Consider the following 19431-nt stretch of genomic DNA (forward strand, 5'->3'; position numbering starts at 1 on the left):
AAGATTGTATGCACAGTCAGAAGAAGAAAGTGCAACCAGAGACTCATGAAATCACCAGACAAGGTAGGGAAAATGATTTTATTTTAAATTTTGTGATCAAAATGTGTCTGAATTTATATCTGCTGTCTATATTTTACACTAAGGTCCCCTTTTACTAAACCGCAATAGAGGTTTTTAGCGCAGGGAGCCTAGGAGTGTCGAGAGCAGCGCTGGGCATTCAGCGCAGCTCCCTGCACTAAAAACTGCTAACGTGGTTTAGTAAAAAGGGAGGGGGGTATATTTGTCTATTTTTGTATGGTTGTTACTGAAGTGATAGTGCATAGAGTTATCTGCTTTGACCTCTTTGAAAACCCTGGAATAGGAATGATGATTAACATTTTCTATGCGTACAGTGTGCGTTGTGTTTTTTTAAAATTTTATTGTTGGTAGATCATTGTGACTTGGTCATTTAAAAAGTAGCTCGCAAGCCCAAAAAGTGTGGGCACCCCTGCTCTATTGCTATGTCTGGGTGGTTTGTCCATCACTTTGCTGGCCTCTCCCATGTCCAAAAGGTCTTGTTCTAGGCATTTGGGACTTGGATGATTTTTTGAATGAGAATAGATGTACTAGCTGTCTGGATGATCAAACAGCTGGATGTAGAAGTAGATGATTTTCAAAAAAAAATTTTGGATGTATTTTTCAAGTATGGATGACTAGTGGTCTAGGCCCAAAACGTACTTAGATGTTTGTTTTGATTATGCCCCTCCACGCTTATAAATTGATCTCTTAAAATTTGCTGAGTACATAAAGGTTTACTCAAAATTTCACTAAATTTAGAATAACAAATAGGTGGTGGCAGATTTAGAGCAGGGAAAAGAAGTTAGAAGGGGAAGCATAGATCTTGCGCAACATTGATACCCAATGGTTGAAAATAGGATCCATGTATGCAGGGTTCTGGAAGGTGACTAGAGGTGCATTTTTGATAGGACATCTATGTCCATGTTTGGACATTTTGGGAAAATCGTCCAGAAATCCAGCAGAGGAAATGTTCATTTTCAAAACTGCAAGATGTCTATCTTTTTTGGCCATTCCCAAATATAAAGACATCCACATGAAAAATGCAGAAAAGCAAGCTTTCTCAATGTTCAGGCAGTCTGCATTCTTAGCAAACTATTCAGACAGTTGAGCACAGAAATACTGTAGTGAATACTACATTAAACGTCCCAAGTACAGATGTCCATATAACTTGCATGTGTTATATGGTGAGCCCTCCAAAACTCACCCAAAACTTACTGTACCCAGCTATACACCACAACAATAGCCTTTATGCCTGCAAGTGTCATCTTTATGTAGGTAGAGTAGTAGTTCATCCCACGCTTCTTTGAACAGTAGGTTTTGGAGGGCTCACCATACAATATAAGCAAGTTATAGGGACATCTTTACCTGACTCTGACGTCAGAGAAAGGGCGGGACCGCCGGAAGAGGAAGCAGCGCAGATGCAGGGCTCAGAGAAGGGGCGGGATCACCGGCAGAGGAAGCAGCAGGACAACGGTAGGCAGCTTCTCCATGATGGGGGGGGGAGGCTGTGGGGGTGCGAGCGGTCCTTCGGGGTGAGGGTGTGAGCGGTCCTGCGGGGTGAATCGGACGTCGGGGGGGGAGGGGGAGGGGAACTATGTAAAAAAAAATGTGTACAACGCGCTCACGAATATAACGCGCATGGTTATACTCGGTTTGTAAAATCGTGTATAACGCACGCGTTATATGCGTGAAAATACGGTATATCTGCCGAATGTCCAAATCCTAAGCCTGCCCAAAACACGCCTCTAACATGCCCCCTTAAGATTTGGATGCACTGGAGACAAAATGAACAGAAAGATGTCTAGAAAGTCTGTTTTGAGAATGCCCACTTGGATGTTTTGACTAGTAAGACGTCCAAGTGCTGGTTTATGCTGTCTTTTGGACGTCTATCTTTTTTGAAAATGAGCCTCCTAGTGTAAAGCTTCGATTGAGAACTGATGCAATAATGACTGTACTAAATTGGGAGAGTGACATAAAACAGGGGAAAATTTCCAAATACAGTAGAGCCTTAATTATCTGACATAAACAGGACTGACCCACTGTCAGACAATTTTAAAGCTGGTTAACATGAAACATATTAAAATTACATTAAAAAAATGTGTATCTCAAGTGCTGAAGTGAAAGCAGGGTCTCAGCAGCAAAGCCAAACAGAGGTAGGTGATGCCATTCCACTGAATCAGACACCAAGAAAGTGGGGAAACCCCCCCCAAAACAACACAATGATGTCATGATGGGTCTGTCAAATATGCCAGATAGTCAGAATAGCGAAGGTCAGATGATTGAGACTGTACTGTACCTGCAAATGAAGACTCACAATGCTGTTAGCCAATAGAAACTGGTTCCTATTAAGCTAGGTTCACAAAAAAAAAAAAAAAAAAGACTGCCGGAGGGAAAAGAAATTACCGTAAGTCAGCTGTGATCTATTTGATTTACATCTTAAAGCGGAGTAGAGATGAGCATCAAACCTTCAACCATTGATTAATTGCAAAGCTTACAATTTGCTGCTACTTCTGAAATCAGACAGACCTCACATTGTGTTTTCTGATTAAATCTGCAGTAAATTGCAAAGTTAGCTTGAAAGATGCCCTTCTATTGAGCCCATTTCTGCGAGCCGATTAATATCTGGCTGAAGTATCCCATAAAACTATTTACTGGTGGCCATGGTAACGGGTAAAACAAACCACACAGCTAAGTGTTTACATGGAAAATGATGCTTTACTTTAAAATGCTAAAGTGCCTTGTGGATTACCTCACCCAAGAGCACAGAGCTTCTCTTCCGAAGGCACTACAAACATCCTGAGACTTCCTCCTGTCTAGTTTAAAATCTCTGGGTTAAGGCTACCAGATGTCCAGATTTCCCTGAACATATCCTCTTTTTGAGGACTCTGTGGGGAGTCCGGGCGGCTTTTCTAGTTTGCTATTTTCGTCCAGGGAAAATGGACATCTGGAAACCCTACAGCAGTCATTGCAAAGCCCACGCACCTATCTGGAGTCTCCTGCCCCTCCCTCCATCTTCACTGCAAGGCATGTGCACCTATCCGGAGTCCCCTCCCTCTCCCCTGTATTCATTGCAAGACCTGTGGCATCTATCTGGAGTCCCCTGCTGGCTCCACCCCCCACCCCCCACCCGGCGAATGCTCACCATTCTCCCAGCAGCACTGCTCTAACTCTTCAGCCGTTGGCAGTGTCAGTGAAATAAACAAGCTTCCTTTGGCGACCTGGAAGATTTTCCTTTGCTACTGCTTCCTGTTCCCGCATAGGGTTACCATATTTTTCTCTGGGAAACCCAAGACACATGACCCCCGTCCCTCTATACCTCCAGCCCCGCCCAATTTCACCTCTAGCTCCACCCCCACAAAGTTTCCGGACAAGCTCTAGCCATGCCTGGAGAGCATGTGCGGATGTGTGTAACATTAGCCACATATGCTTACAGGCCCTCCAGATGTGACCAGAGCTCATCAGGGCTTTCCAAAACACTAGACAAATGCCGGGTTTTGGAAAGTCCAACATGTCCAGGTTTTCCTCGATGTCTAGTAACCTTTGGGTAACCTAATTACCGTATTTTCACGCATATAACGCGCGCGTTATACAAGATTTTACAAACCGAGCATAACCATGCGCGTTATATGCGTGAGTGCGTTATACAATTGTTTTCTGCCTTGCTGGCATCCTCCTCCATCTTCCTGCAGCGTTCACTGAAAGCCGCATCAGCGGCTTCCATGCGCCTCCTGCGGCTGGGAAGCGTTCCCTCTGACGTCGTGATGTCAGAGGAACACTTCTGAGTCAGCCGCAAGAGGCACATAGGATCCGCTGCCCGCGGCTTTCAGCGAATGATGCAGGAAGATGGAGGAGGGCGCCAGCAAGACAGAAAACACCGCATCACAATAGAATAGGCATTACAATAGAAAACCTGGGAAACAAAATTACTTCATTGGTAATTTCCCTGCTGGCGGCATTTGCTGATAGTTAAAATAGCTCAGCTAATATTTCTTGTGAAGTCATTTTGCATACGAAGCAACAGTTAGATAAATAGGACTTAAACACTGGCATGGATTATGAAAGTTCAATGAGGAGCATGCGCGGTATACGCGTGGACGCGCTATACCAAAATTTTCTTACATAAATTCCTTGTTCCCGCGCGCTATACCCGTGTGCACGTTGTACACGTGTGCGCATTATATGCGTGAAAATACGGTAATATTGCGTTAAGACACCAAAACTAGTGTTAGAGTCCTGTAACACATGTTAAATGTTGAACAATGGGTAAGTGGACAGACACAGCTCAATAATTGGTCCCCAGAACTACAGAAAAAAAATGCTAATTTAATAATACCCATAAAAACAACACTTCCGAGTAGTATTGGGAAGTGGCAACAGAGATTTATTTTCCTTACTGAAAACAGAGAAATAGAGGTAAACAAATACATTGCAGATGAGATTGTTTTACTGGACTAACCTAATACATCTGTAACCTGATTTGAAAAAATAAATTTCAAAGAGATGTATTAATTTAGTCAAATAAAAAGGCCTCACCTGAAATGTAACTGTTGACCTTTATCTTAATATAGATAAATGGAACAACACAGCAACCATATCATCCTATTACAAATGGAATTTTAGGTCAAAAATATGTTAACAAGAAAGGGAGAAAAGCACTCCGAGGATAGACGTGTTACTAGTGGTGTTCCACAGGGACTGGTCCTTGGTCTGATTCTTTTCAACATTTTTAAAGTTATATTGTGGAAGGGTTGATGGCAGCTAAGATTTTATACTAAAATATGTGGGATCATGTATTTGGGCTACAAATAATCAAAGGAGAGCTACAGAGGTTAAAGTTCTTCTGAGCGCAAAAAAAGAGTGGGATGTCGGAGAGATCCTATTTGATGAATTTAAAGTGATCATACAGATAGATAAAGTGACAGCAGAAGTCAGAAAGATGCTTGGGTGCATATGGAGAAAAATGGCCAGAAGGATTAAGGTGATAGTGTGACGTCATCGCAGCGACGTCTGTAAACTTCCAGGTGCCCTTGAGCTGCGGCAGCCAGTTTAGTGTGCCACGGCTCAAAACGTTTGCGAGATACTGCTTTGGAAGAAAGGGCAGAGAGATCGGGAGTATTAATTATAGAGATATTTAAAAATGTACCCATGGTATAATGCACAGGAGGTGGGCTTGTTTCAGTTCAAAGGAAGTTCTAGAACAGGGGTGTCCAACCTGCAGCCCGAGGGCCGCATGCGGCCCCGTGAAGTATTTTGTGCGGCCCCGGTCAAGGGCGATGCAGTGTTTTCCTCTGCTGCCCCTGGGTGTTTACTGTCTTGCCGGCTCCCTCTTCTGTCTTGCTGCAGGGTTTGCGCGGCCCCAGAAACATTTTTTTCGGCCAATGCGGCCCAGGGAAGCCAAAAGGTTGGACACACCTGTTCTAGAACAAGGGTCACATAATGATGGTGAAAGTGGGGAGACATAGGAGCAAGCTAAGGAATGTGTAGAACAACCTTTCAGTGGAGGTGATGGAGATGAGGGTGGTATACAGAGAATCTCTCATAAAAAGGCTCGTAGAGCTCAGTAGTTGGTATAGATGGGCAGCCTAGATTGGGAATGACTACCATTCAGCCTAACTTGTCCTGAGGGAATTCCAGTCAATCAGGTTTTCAGGATACCACAATGAAAAAAAAAAAAAAAAAATTTAAATTGAATCAGGTTGGGCAGACTGGATGGACCATTCGGGTCTTTATTTGCCGTCATCTACTATGTTACTATGAGATTGATCTGCATACCTAGGAGGCAATGTATGCAAATCAATCTCATGAATATTCATTGCAGAGAACCTGACTGGCTGGGGCTTAGCTCAAAATTTCACTCCAGTCTTCCATCAAGCATTCTCTTCAATGTTCAGCAATTAATTGAATTCCTGTGCTGATGACGGCCAACGTTTTACAAAAAAACTGCTTCAGGCCAAACACGGGATTTGTCTCGGCATGCTATGCTCAAATTCTGAGACAAATGCCATGTTTGCCCTGAAGCAGCTTTTTTGTGAAATGCTGGCCGTCGTTAGCACAGGGATTCAATTAATTTCTGAACATTGATGGACATTTTTTTGATACTTCAGCACGGAAAATAAGTGTTTTATAAGAATGATTTTACTCTTCTAGTACTGAGAATGTTATGACTGATTGTTTTTATTCACCTCGGATCGAGAGAGTCTATTAGGGACTTTTATTAATCCTTTATTTCATTATTTTGGAACCAACATGTTGTAGAAGTACAGTCCAAATCATTATATTTTTTGAAGAGTCCTATGTGAACTTTTTCCTGTCATTTGGAAGGATGAGTTGATTGTCGACATTTGATATTTTGTAGAGAGTGGAATTTTTTTGACCTGTGATTGAATTGTGGCCTACGGTCTGAAATGAGCCTTGCTCATAATAGTAGAGCTAAGTGGTATTTCTGAGGTCTTTTTTTCTCCACTTTAAGTTGTTGATTGATATTTAGGTCCTTCCTTACGGCAGAAGAGAGTAGGTTTTAGGTTGATTACTTCTCTATCCTGTTATTGATTTTTTAAGGTAATTGAAATCACGCATTACTTTATGGTTACCCAATTTGCCATATTTCCTAATCTCTGTAAACATTTCTTCATCTTTCTGCTCATTCTGTCCTGGAGGATGGTAGCATAACCCTACCTGTATACTCCTTCCCTTCACAAATGGAATTTCTATCCATAAGGATTCGACACTGTTATCTATGTCATGCAGAATGTTTATTTTATTTGACTTCAATCCCTCTCTCCCTCCAATTTGATCTACTCTATCACAGCAATATAATAGGAAGTTTTTATATATAATATAATATAATATATATATAATATATAGGAAGTTTTTATTTACCCAACGTGTGGTGGACATCTGGAATGCGCTTCAAGAGGGCGTAATAGGGCAGAGTACGGTACTGGGGTTCAAGAAAGGATTGGACAATTTCCTGTTGGAAAATGGGATAGAGGGGTATAGATAGAGGATTACTGCACAGGTCCTGGACCTGTTGGGCCGCCGTGTGAGCGGACTGCTGGGCACGATGGACCTCAGGTCTGACCCAGCGGAGGCATTGCTTATGTTCTTATGTTCTTATGACCCTAGTGTCCCACTGATTGCCCTCCTACCATCAGGTCTCTGAGATGCCTATTCCATCTACCTTTTCATTTAGTATTATATAACTTTCCCCATATTATTTTTTAGGCTTCTCACATTTGTATACAGACACTTCAAACTGTGTTTTTTTTCTTGCATGCATCTACACGTTGCTTAGAAGCTGAAATGGATAATTTACATCCTTTACTCTACTTTCCCCTTAAACACTCCTGGTTTTCTTTCACCATTATTGAAACCTCTCTATTTGGATTCCCTAAATGTCCTGTTTCAATACTATCCTTCAAGTATCCTGCAATGAAAGGCAGACCCTAGTGCAGTGTTTCTCAACTTGGTCCTGTAGTACCTCCTTGCCAGTCAGGTTTTCAAGATATCCAAAATGAATATGAATGAAAATTTGTTTCATATAATGGAGGCAGTGTATGCAAATTCAATGTGGATATCCTGAAAACCTGACTGGCAAGGGGGTACTCCAGAACCAAGCTGAGAAACACTGCCCTAGTGAATGGAATCAATGACTGCTTCCACTAAAACTCCAAAGCATCCCTTGTAGCTCCACATTTTACACATTAATGTTTGTCTTCTGATAGGCTCCTTATAGCACACAGTGTCTTTTATGATCACTATAGCAGAGCACAGAACTTCTTCCAACACAGAAATTCCCTGAACACCCAGTATGTCAATAGAATGCACGTTTCACTTATTTTCCATGCTCAAGTGAATGTGATGATGCTACAAAGCCATACAGTAAAGCTTTCTCGAGCTAGAGGGACAGTGAAATTAGCCTCTGGTTGTCTCTGATGCTACCTTGACTAAGAGGATATATACATTAATCTTCACTGTTTATTTTGAAACACTTCCCAGCACAAGAACCATCTCATCCATGTCCAACTTACATCTGATGACTAAGAGGAGCCTATTTCAAGCTTAGTTTATCAAAACACATGATTTAGGAGCTGGTAAATCAGGCCAGCAGAAGGAAAAAAAAACTGTGAAAGGGACATTAGTTCTTGCATTGATAAAACGTCACATTTTTGTAAATACCAAAAATAAATCATAATGAATTTTCTAAATATTCAAAAACATTTCTAGAAAAAATTAAATTAAAATTTCTTGACTCATGAACAATAAGCTCAGTGGCATATTCTATATAGAGAGACAAACGTTAGATGCTAAGCACCTATTCTGAAAAGGAGGTGTGGTCATGGGCGTTCACTTAAGATACAAACACTATTTATGGAATTTGAGGGATCTGTGCCTATTTTAGGCATGGGGATTTATACCAGGTTTCAGATGATATACATCCTGATATGGAAATAGATACGGATCCTGGCAATACACACACTTCAATAAATGGTGCTCAACTCAGGGCGCTGTTTATAGAATAGTTCTCAGCACACATTTTTAATGTATTGTATACCTATGTAATAGATTGTGCTGAGAACATGGCTAGTACTTATGTACCTTACTGCAATAAACATGTGTATAAGTACTAGTATTCTATAATTTATGCATGTGATTGATGCATAACTTTGGGCAACTCAGAACAAGGAGGAAGGTTCACAAGCAACCAAAACTGCAAAACCAATGTATTAGGCCTCAATTGTTGGATCTCAGCATGGCGTTCAACACTATTGACCATCCTCGCCTCATTGAATGGCTCTCTGAAATTGGAATCCGAGACATTGAGCTACAATGGTTCACCTCTTTTCTGAATAACAGATCCCAAAGTGTTCTGCTCAATGATGTACTATCGAAACTGATCAAACATGGTGTTCTACAGGGGGCTATGTTATCCCCCCTACTATTCAATCTCTACATTAGACCTGTCTTAGACATAGCCCACAAATATCAAATACAGATTCACTTCTTCACAGATGACATCCAACTGTACTTACCGCTAGGAGAAGCCTGTGACACCCAAGATTGTGAAACTCCTAAACTGCCTCTCAGAAATCAAAAACTGGATGTCTGTCAACAAACTACAACTAAATGCCTCCAAGACGTAACTCCTTTGGATCCGCAAAGAACCCTGTGACTGCGCCCAACCCTCGTTATGCTGGGACTCAACTACTATAACTGCAAAAGTCCAAGTGTGCATCCTAGGAATATTCCTTGACGGCAACCTGTCGCTTTCCGATCATATCTCCCTATGGCAATGCTGAAAAATAAGGAACTACTTTTCAGAGTCCAACTGCCCAACTACTCTGTGCCTTAGTAATCTCCCGTATGGATTACTGCAATGCGCTATTCAACTGTCTCATGGCAAAGAACGTACATCATCTCCAGTGTGTTCAAAACATGGCAATCAGGCTTAAAAAAAACCTTGATGCCCATGACCCTGTCTCCCAGGCTCTGTCAGCTCACTGGCTGCCTGTAGCCAAACATTGTGTCTTCAAGGGCTTGATGCTGGCGTTCAAATCCTTGCATGACATGGCGCCAAGCTATATGACTGATACGTTTCCTCCGTATATACCAAACTGGTCTTTCTGCTCCCAGACTGAAATATGCTTCAAAACACCAACTGGTTGTGCCCTGCAACTGCAACCCACCAAATGACGTTACTACTCCCACTACATACTGAGCCACTGGAATCAACTGCCCCCGCAGATCAGATCCCTTAAAGGACTCCTCAACTTTAGGAAAGCAATAAAAACATACCTCTTCACCTAACCCCCTGCCCTTGACCGATGGATTACAAAGAAATGTACATTGGTACCAGAACCCGGCATGTGTAAAATCTTGTACTATAACTATGGCAAATCCAATCTGTAAACTGTCTGTGTGTCAATTAGGATAAAACTTTTACTGGAAAACTTGCTCTGTATGAATAACCAGGATAAATTGTATCCAGTAAACTGTATATTATGTATATTAGTATTAGATCCTTAATTTGTGTCCAGCTAGGAAAAAATATCGGAAACTTGTATTGAAATTATGGCAAATCTAGTGTAAATTGTAACCTGTTAACTGTATACTATGTGTGTTTAACCTGTAACCCGTTCTGAGCTCTTTGGGGACAATGGGATAGAAAATGAATTAAATAAATAAATAAAATTAACTTAGAGAAGCCTAAGAGAATGAAATGGCCCCAGGCATACAAGCCCTGAATAACGATCAGCATTGAGTGAATATTAAATCTGGCTTCAATGCTCAATGAATAATCTGCTTCATCCCAAGTTATGTCGTTACTGAATTCCTTCTCCAACCATGGAGCGAAGACAGCATTTGTCGTATGGCGAATGTCTTGATTCTGCTCTGGACTGATGGTTAATTGTGTCTATTAAATATTCTCTGAACTTAGACTGAGTTGGGTTTGTAAGGATGAACATTCAAAAGAAAACAGTGAAGTGTTCAAAGTTTTATTGCTCCTTTGTTTTGCCTCCTTTCCTTAAGACATTTTCAGTCTTTTGCAGGGCTGTGGTTACAATGGAATGGAGGTGTAGCTTAGTGAATAGAACTGCTGCCTCAGCACCCTGAGGTTGTTTGTTTGATTCCAACCTGCTCCTTGTGACTCTGGGTAAGTCACTTAATCCTTCCATTGTCCCAAGCACCAAGGTTAGATTGTGAGCCTGCCATGACAGATACAGACAGAGGAAATGCTTAAGAGTACCTGATTACTATTTGGTGTACTGTAAACCACTTTGGGTGAGTCCCTTCATGAAAAAGCAGTTAATATATCCCCCCAAATAATAAACATCTATATGAACTAGTGAGGTTCATTCAGTTTGTGGTTTCAGTTTGTAAAAATGCATGTAATGTTGCTGTGTTAGCAAACGTTAATGCAGTTAGAATTCTCAAGGGAAAATCATGGCAACAAATGAGACATATTACAAAAACCCTGTTGATTTCCCTGGCTGTTCAGCTTTTCTCTGTTCTTCCCCCTACTGGTTGTATGTTCCCTTTGCAATTGCTAATAAAGATTAAAAAAAAAAAAAAGAATTCTCAAAAGGTCACTGAAATTTGGGCAAAATGATGATGTGCACTAAGCGTGGATTCTGTATTGTTAATTCTGAATGGAACTAACAGTCCAATTTGTCTGTCTTGAACTAGATTGTAAGCTCTTTTGAGCAAGGTCTGTCTTCTGTGTTTTGATGTACAGCAGTGTGTATGTCTAGTAGACCTGCCATTACAAAATACTAGTGGAATTAGAAAAGGTGCAGAGACAAGCGACAAAATGATAACAGGACGGGATGACTTCCGTATAAGAAAAGGCTAAAGGCTCGGGCTCGTCAGCCCGGAGAAGAGATGGCTCAGGGGAGAGATGATAGAGGTCTATAAAATACTGAGTGAAGTGGAATGGGTAGATGTGAATCACTTGTTTACTGTTTCCAAAAATACTAAGAGGCACACAATGAGACTACAAAGTAGTAAATTTAAAACAAACTAGAGAAAATATTTCTTCACTTCAACTTTGGAATTTGTTGCCAGAGAATGTGGTGAAAGCAGTTAACTTAGCAGGGTTTTTAAAAGGTTTGGACAATTTCCTAAAACAGAAGTCCGTAAGCCATTATTAAGATGGACTTTAGGAAATCTGTTGCTTAATCCTAGGATAAGCAGCATAAAATCTGTTTTACTCCTTGGGAATCTCATCAGGTACTTGTGACTTGAGTTGGCCAATGTTGGAAACAGGATACTGGGCTTGAACGACCCTTTGACCTATCCCCAATTTAAAAGGGTATTGAAAACAACTTTATTTATGGAGGCTTTCTCCTGAATTTTAACTAATGATAGTAATCCTGAAGAACTTTTGATAAATGCAAATTATTCTTTGTCGAACTTTTGATAAATGCAAATTATTCTTTGTCGGACTGTTATTTATGATTGTGTATGTACCTTTGTGAACCACTTAAGTTTAAGTGGGGTATAAGTTCTTAAATAAATAAACTCTTATGCTCTAATTCTGGCCAATCTTTAGGTATGAGCACTTATACCAGCCAAAATGGCTGCTGCAAATGCTCACACCTTACTGTAGGCCATTAGGTACTTAACTGTTAGAATTCAGCTGAAGCAACAGCAATTGTTCCAAAATGCAGCGGCGAGGCTGATTTTTTAATCCAGCCGCTTTGAGAGGGCTAGTCCCTTACTTCCTTAATGTACACTGGTTATCAGTGAATAAAAGAATTCACTACAAGTTACACTTGTATGATCCACAAGGCTGAGGAGTTGCAGAGCGAATACACTTGTAGGTCAGCAAGAGAAGTTTAAAAGAACTGTATGAAGAAATGAATAGGGAGCCAATGAAGTGACTTGAGGAGAGGGGTAATGTGGGCATAGCGACACTGGAGGAATATGAAATGCACAGCAGAATTCTGAACAGACTGAAGAGCAGAGAGATGGTTTAGCGGAAGGCCAGTAAGAAGCAGGTTGCAGCAGTTTACATGAGAGGTGAAGAGGGTATGGATGAGGGTCTTGGCAGATCACTCAGAATGAAAGGGTCTGATTTTAGAGATATTGTAGAGAACCAAACAGGTTTTTGCAGTCTGTTGAATATGTGAAGAGAAGAAGGTAGATAAATCAAAGATTATCCCAAGGTTACGAGTCGATGAGACAGGGAGGATGAGGGTGTTGATCACAGAAATAGAGACCAGGGGAAGAGGAGAGACAGGCTTAGCTGGAAAGATAAGGAGCTCAGTTTTGGCCATGATTAATTTTAGATGGCGGCAAGACATCTCAGTGAAAACAGTGCTCCTTACGATACAAAATTTAAATATATAAAATACTGCACAAAATAGGATTCAGGAAGCTACATAAATAATGGCAATCAGGACCTGCCAGCTGTCCATTGCCAGAGTGAGGACCACATGTGTGTGCAAAGGCACCCCCCCCATCAGATAGATGGAGCCGAAGGGTGACACTGCAGCTGTGGAAAACACACAGGGTTCACTGGAGCTGAAAAATCACAGCACCGTGGAAGCAGGAAACACAAAGCCATGCCACTGTGGAAGCAGGCATACTAAAGGAACCAAAGAGCCTTGGCCCTGTGTAAGGTTAACAGACGTCAGGGAAAACCCAGACATGTCCTCATTTTAGAGGACTGTCTGGGGGTCTGGACAGACTTTCCAAAACCTAGTATTTTGTCTGGGTTTTGGAAAGCCCCAACCTGCCGGCTGCATCTGGAGGGCCTCTGAGCCGCACGGTTGATGTCGCACTCATCCACGCATGCTCGGAGACCTTCCAGATATGGCCCGGAGGTCGGAAAACAAAGATGAGGCTTTGAGGAGACGGGGCTAGAAGCAGACCAGGGTAGGGCTAAAGGCTGAATAGGGTGGGGCTGGAGGCAGAACAGGGCGTGGTATAGCTAGGGGTGGAACGAGGCAGGGCCATATGGCCGGGTTTCTTCGGACAAAAATCTGGTAATCCTAGGCTTGTGGGAGAAGGTGTTTCACAGGACAAACAGCCATAGCCCTCTGGAAAGGAAACAGCTGTGGTGTCATGGGAGCAGAAGATAGGGTGGGGGGGAGGCGGGGCAGGTGGAGAGACAGAACATGGAAGCAAGGGAGACAAAGTGTGCCTTTCAAAGAAAAAAGGAAAGAGAAAGAATAGGTCTTAGAGGAGAAAGGAAAGAGAGAAAGCATGAATCAATAATGGAACAGAGAAAGAGGGAGAGCTTTGAAGGCTGAGGAAATGGAGATATAGGGAGAAAATGAATGGGAGGGGAGAGAAGAGGCACAGAGTGGGATGAGAGCATGGGGACAAGAAAAAAGGATGCCTGGGCCCTGCACTGTGAGGGGTGGGAAGGGAATGCTGGGCCACCAGAAAAATTTTGCAGATGTCTGCTAATGTGCAATGCCTTCCAAATATTAAAAGGAGCACAACATATCCAGCTGCAAAATCAATACTTTTCCTTAAAATTCATGGGAAATATCCCTTAAATCATACTGCTCTCTCTAACTTATGATGTAACTGTAACCTTTAGAAATGCTATGCTGTTTTATACTGCAGCACCAAATGTAATTAAAAAAAAAAAAAAAGAACTGCAAGCTCTGAATGCAGAATTCAAATTTTATTAGTACTTCTAGGTACAGTACCTGCTAGATCCTCCTTTGAAGATACCAACCGAGGTGAGCTGTTGCCTGGCTCTATTCTTAAAGACAATCTGAAAAACAAGAGGATTTTGGGATCAGTTAGCAACTGGAATAAATTGACTGATGGAAAGAATAACAGACCTTTAGAGCTATCAGTGGGAGGACAGGAAGTCTTGCATGGAAAGTCATTCATAACTAACACAGACCTTTATCCTTGGATTTTAAAGAAATATTATGAAATCAAATGCCGCACTTTAAAATCCACCCCTCCCCCAAAATTATCCTATAATTAATCTGCAACTACCGTGTTCCCCCGAAAATAAGACAGTGTTTTATATTAATTTTGGGTCCAAAAAAACACATTAAATCTTATTTTCTGGGATTGTCTTATTTTTTTTTTCATGTACAACAATCATCTCTCCCTTCCTGTCCTCCACCCCAATTCTTCCTCTTTCCTTCCCCCCCATGTATAGCATCTTTCCTCCCATCTCACCCATCCCCTTGTGCAACATCTTTCTATCCCTCCCTCCCATCCCCCTGTGCAGCAGAATCCCACCGACCCTCCCACCGTGAGACCGGCTCCCAGGCTTCCAAAAACAGCAGTGGCAGAAGCGCTCAGAAAGGGCTGCTTCTTGCCTTCCCTCTCAGTGATGCGGCAGAGGGAAAGTCCCAGCGGGGAAGGCCATGAAGTAGCCATTCAGAGCACAGCCACCGTTGCTGTTTTTGGAGGCTGGGAGCGGACGTATGTCCGTCTCACGGTGGGAGTATCAGTGGGGCTCTGCTGCACAGGGAGGGAGGGATAGAAAGATGCTGCAGAGGGAAGGCATGGCCCCGGCAGGGAAGACTGCGAAGCAGCCCATTCAGAGCGCTGCCGCCGCTGCTTTTTTGAAGGCTTCGGAGCGGAGGTATGTCAGGTATCACTAGGCTGGGGGTCATTGAATTGACGAGTCCAATTTTTTTGACAAATCGGGCAGCACTAGTGTCAGGGATGGAGTTAGGGAGTGTTGGGGACATTTGGGGGTCGATCTTAAATAGGGCTTATTTTGAGGGTAAGGCTTTTATTAGGAGCATCTTTAAAAATCATGCTAGGGCTTATTTTCAGGGAAACACGGTAGAAGAAACACCTTCTCTCCTTCCTCCACCTCCAGCCTCTAGACTCTCAAAAATTCTTATACAATCTGGCCAATATTCAAAATCATTTGAGTAAGCAGGAGAGGCTCCTGCTCACTTAAATTGTCTAGGACTGCCTAGTCGTTAATATTCATTGGCACATAACTGGTTAGTGTCTGTGCTGAAACTAGCTAACTTGTAGGTGCTCCAGGAGCGGAGTGGCACTTATGCAGTTAAGTGCGAATATTCAGCTCTTGACCGCATAAGATAACCACTTAAGTCACTCTATAAGTGCTTTGGACATTTCAAGTTTTTCAGTACTGTTGACAACTTATATTGGTTTTCAATCCCAATGGATCCCTGAGGCAGACGTTTTTATGCCATAATATGGACTGGGTTGGGTCCCATAATAAAATGTCTATTCCCAAATCTGGATGGTCCTTGATATTTTTTCCTCGTTTCTTTGTGTGTTCCATACTTCAACCTTTTCCTATACTTCTTTAAAAATTGTTTGGACAAATTCCTGGAGGAAAAGTCCCATAGTTTGCTATTGAGACAGGACATGGGGGAAGCCACTGCTTGCCCTGGATCGGTAGCATTGGAATGTTGCTACTATCTGGGTTTTTGCCAGGTACTATGTGACCTGGAATGGCCTCTGTGAAGATAGGGATACTGGGCTAGATGGACCATTGGTCTGACCCAGTAAGGCTATTCTTATCCTTCTTATCTGCTGCCTACCTTACCGTACTTTTCATGTAGATAACGCGCACCACCGTGTAAAACGCGCACATGGGTATACCGCGCATGCCGCCCCGACTCTCCTCTGGCTGCCCTGACTCTCCTCTGGCTGCCCTGACTTTCCGTTCGCTTGCCCCGACTCTCCGTTCGCTGCCCCGACTTCTCCGTTCACCTGCCCCGACTTTCCGTTCGCTGCCCCGACTCTCCTCTGGCTGCCCCGACTCTCCTCTGGCTGCCCCGACTTTCGTTCGCTGCCCCGACTCTCCGTTCGCTGCCCCGACTCTCCTCTGGCTGCCCCGACTCTCCGTTCACCTGCCCCCGACTTTCCGTTCACTGCCCCCGACTTTCCGTTCACTGACCCGACTCTCCTCTGGCTGCCCCGACTCTCCTCTGGCTGCCCTGACTTTCTGTTCGCTGCCCCGACTCTCCTCTGGTTGCCCTGACTCTCCGTTCACCCGCCCCCGACTTTCCGTTCACTGCCCCGACTCTCCTCTGGCTGCCCTGACTTTCCATTCGCTGCCCCGACTCTCCTCTGGTTGCCCCGACTCTCCGTTCACCCGCCCCGACTTTCCTCTGGCTGCCCTGACTTTCCGTTCGCTGCCCCGACTCTCCGTTCGCTGCCCCGACTCTCCGTTCGCTGCCCCGACTCTCCTCTGGTTGCCCCGACTCTCCTCTGGTTGCCCCGACTCTCCGTTCACCCGCCCTGACTTTCCGTTCACTGCCCCGACTCTCCTCTGGCTGCCCCGACTCTCCGTTCGCTGCCCCGACTCTCCTTTCGCCCGCCCTGCCCTGCTCCCAGCTCTGTAAGCATGCGCAATGGTCTGAGCATGCTTGCCGCTTAGTTTTCTGTGCCGGGTTGTGGGGGCGCGCTTTTGACCTGTCACCAAGGCGGTTTTTCTGGCGGTGTGCTTTTCACCACGTGGCTGTGGCCCCCCTCTATCTGGCCTTGTAATTTGCCCAGTGAATACTATTTTGACTATACAACAGCATCTCAGCCTTTGGGTAAGCCTATAAAAGATTAATGCTGCATGTAGAGCCCACATTTTAATTTGATCTCTTCAGATTGGTATTCTGCATATATCTACCCGGTAGTAGAGTTTATCAATTAAATTTAAATTTACCGCCATAATGGCAGGAATGAGACGAAAGTCATATACAGCGGACTTTAAGCTTCAAGTCGTTGCGAAAGCTGAGGAAATAGGCAACCGGGCCGCAGAGAGAGAGTTCGATGTTGGAGAAACATCGGTGCGTGAATGGAGAAAAGATAAGAAGGTACTGGAGAAATGCAATCCGCGAAAACGGGCACATCGTGGGGCCAAACCAAAATGGCCTCAGCTGGAGGATGACTTGAAGCAGTGGATTCTGGCGAGAAGGGAGCAAAATCAATCAGTCTCTACTGTTGCGATTCAGATGAAGGCAAAACTACTTGCCAATGGAAGAGGAATACCCGACTTCAAAGCTGGCTTCACATGGATCTCAAAATTTATGAAAAGGAACGGACTATCAGTTAGAATGAGAACAACTGTTGGCCAGCGACTTCCAGATGACTGGCAGCAAAAATTGATTGATTTCCATGACTTTGTCGCCAAAGAAATATCTGAACTTGGCATCACTGCAAAGGACGTCATCAACATGGATGAAATTCCAATGGCATTCGACATTCCAGCGACAAGAACCATAGCCCCCACAGGTACTAAATCTGTTGCCATCACCACAACTGGGCAATGAAAGAACGTGTTTTACAGTCGTTCTTGGTTGCTCAGCTAGCGGGGTTAAGTTAAAGCCCATGCTCATTTTCAAAAGGGTCACTATGCCCCGTGAAAAGCTGCCCACCAGTGTGGTTGTGCACTGCAACAAGAAGGGATGGATGGACTGCGACGTAATGAGATTGTGGGTAGATAAATGCTTTAGGGCAAGACAGGGTGGATTCTTTGCAAAAAAATCCTTGTTAATTTTTGATGCCATGGCTGCCCACAAAGAAAAAAATGTTCAGGCCTACATTAATTCTACTCGTGCCCACATCGCTGTGATACCTGGAGGCCTGACATGTAAGCTGCAACCACTTGACATCGCAGTGAATCATCCATTCAAGACTTTTATTAGAAAGGAGTGGGAGGAGTGGATGCAGAGCGGCATGCACGAGTACACACCCACGGGGTGGCTGAAGCGGGCAACTTTCACAGAAGTCTGCAAGTGGGTGGCTTCAGCATGGGACAAAATAACACCAGATACCATTCGAAACGGATTTAGAAAAGCGGGCATTGTTTATGAAACCAATGACACTACGAGTACTACCAGTGCAGCGGAAGGAGGCAACAACATGGATATCAGCAATGATGATGACGATGATGATGATATTACTTCAGAAATAAACGAGGATCGTCTGCAGGCCGTGCTCACTTTATTTAATGACGATGATGACAATTCGGATTTTGATGGATTCAAGGATTCAGATGACTGTGATGATGATGACTGAATAAACCTGTAAACTTTGTTTATTTACAACTTTACCGTAATTACGGTAACTGTATTTAGATTATTTTGTCCTCGATACTTCGTTTGATCTACCGGTTAATGTTATAGTTTATAAGAATGAACATGTAATTTCTGTTCTTGTTGCTGAATTCATACTCACTAACTCTAGATTAAAAGTTATACGGTTGTTTATAAGAATGAACAGTTTTTTTTCTTTTCACGTGTTTGGTTGGAGGGTGTGTGAATGGTGCGTGAGTTCTCCTATGTCTGGTTGAGGTGGATTGAATTACTGGTATTTAGCTGAAGAAATTATGGTAGTTAAACACCCCCCCCCCCCCCCCCATTCCACACACATTACGGTAATTCTCTTCCATTTTTGTTCCCATTATAAAAAACACTGATAAGTTTCCAGAAAAAAATACATTAAAATAAGAAGTGAAAACAAAGGCCCCTACAGATGAGAACATAACATAAGAATAGCCTAACTGGGTCAAAACCCAAAGAATAGCAAACATTCCATGCTACGGATCCAGGGCAAGCAGACGCTTCCCCCATGTCTTAATAACAGACTATGGACTTTTCCTCCAGGAATTTGTCCAAACCTTTTTAAAACCAGCAACGCTATCTGCTTTTACCATAACTTAAATCTTTCCTTCCAAACAGAGACCTTGCTAGATGTCAAATACAGAAAGAACAAGGTAACTTCACAAGGACTTAGCTGTGCAGGAAATGTGAATCTCCTCATACACCCACCATATAGTGCAAAAATGTGCAAAGGTCTGTTTTTTTCTTTCGATCACTACATAGCCTAATTCCACACAAATATATTCTGAAAGTCAATGCTAAGGTTAACAAAGTTTCCTTCCTTGGACCACAAGGAGATACTGAC

General features: G+C 43.1%; 1 protein-coding gene across 1 annotated transcript in view; it reads right to left on the bottom strand.

Annotated features, from left to right (window-relative positions):
- The window catches only part of RALGPS1 (Ral GEF with PH domain and SH3 binding motif 1), a 643064-nt gene that overhangs the window by 125383 nt on the left and 498250 nt on the right, over positions 1-19431 (bottom strand). Inside the window, 1 exon segment of the mRNA XM_033960779.1 lies at positions 14223-14290. Coding sequence (XP_033816670.1) covers positions 14223-14290 — 68 coding nt within the window.

Source organism: Geotrypetes seraphini, chromosome 10, assembly GCF_902459505.1.
Source record: "Geotrypetes seraphini chromosome 10, aGeoSer1.1, whole genome shotgun sequence".
Taxonomy (NCBI): Eukaryota; Metazoa; Chordata; class Amphibia; order Gymnophiona; family Dermophiidae; genus Geotrypetes; species Geotrypetes seraphini.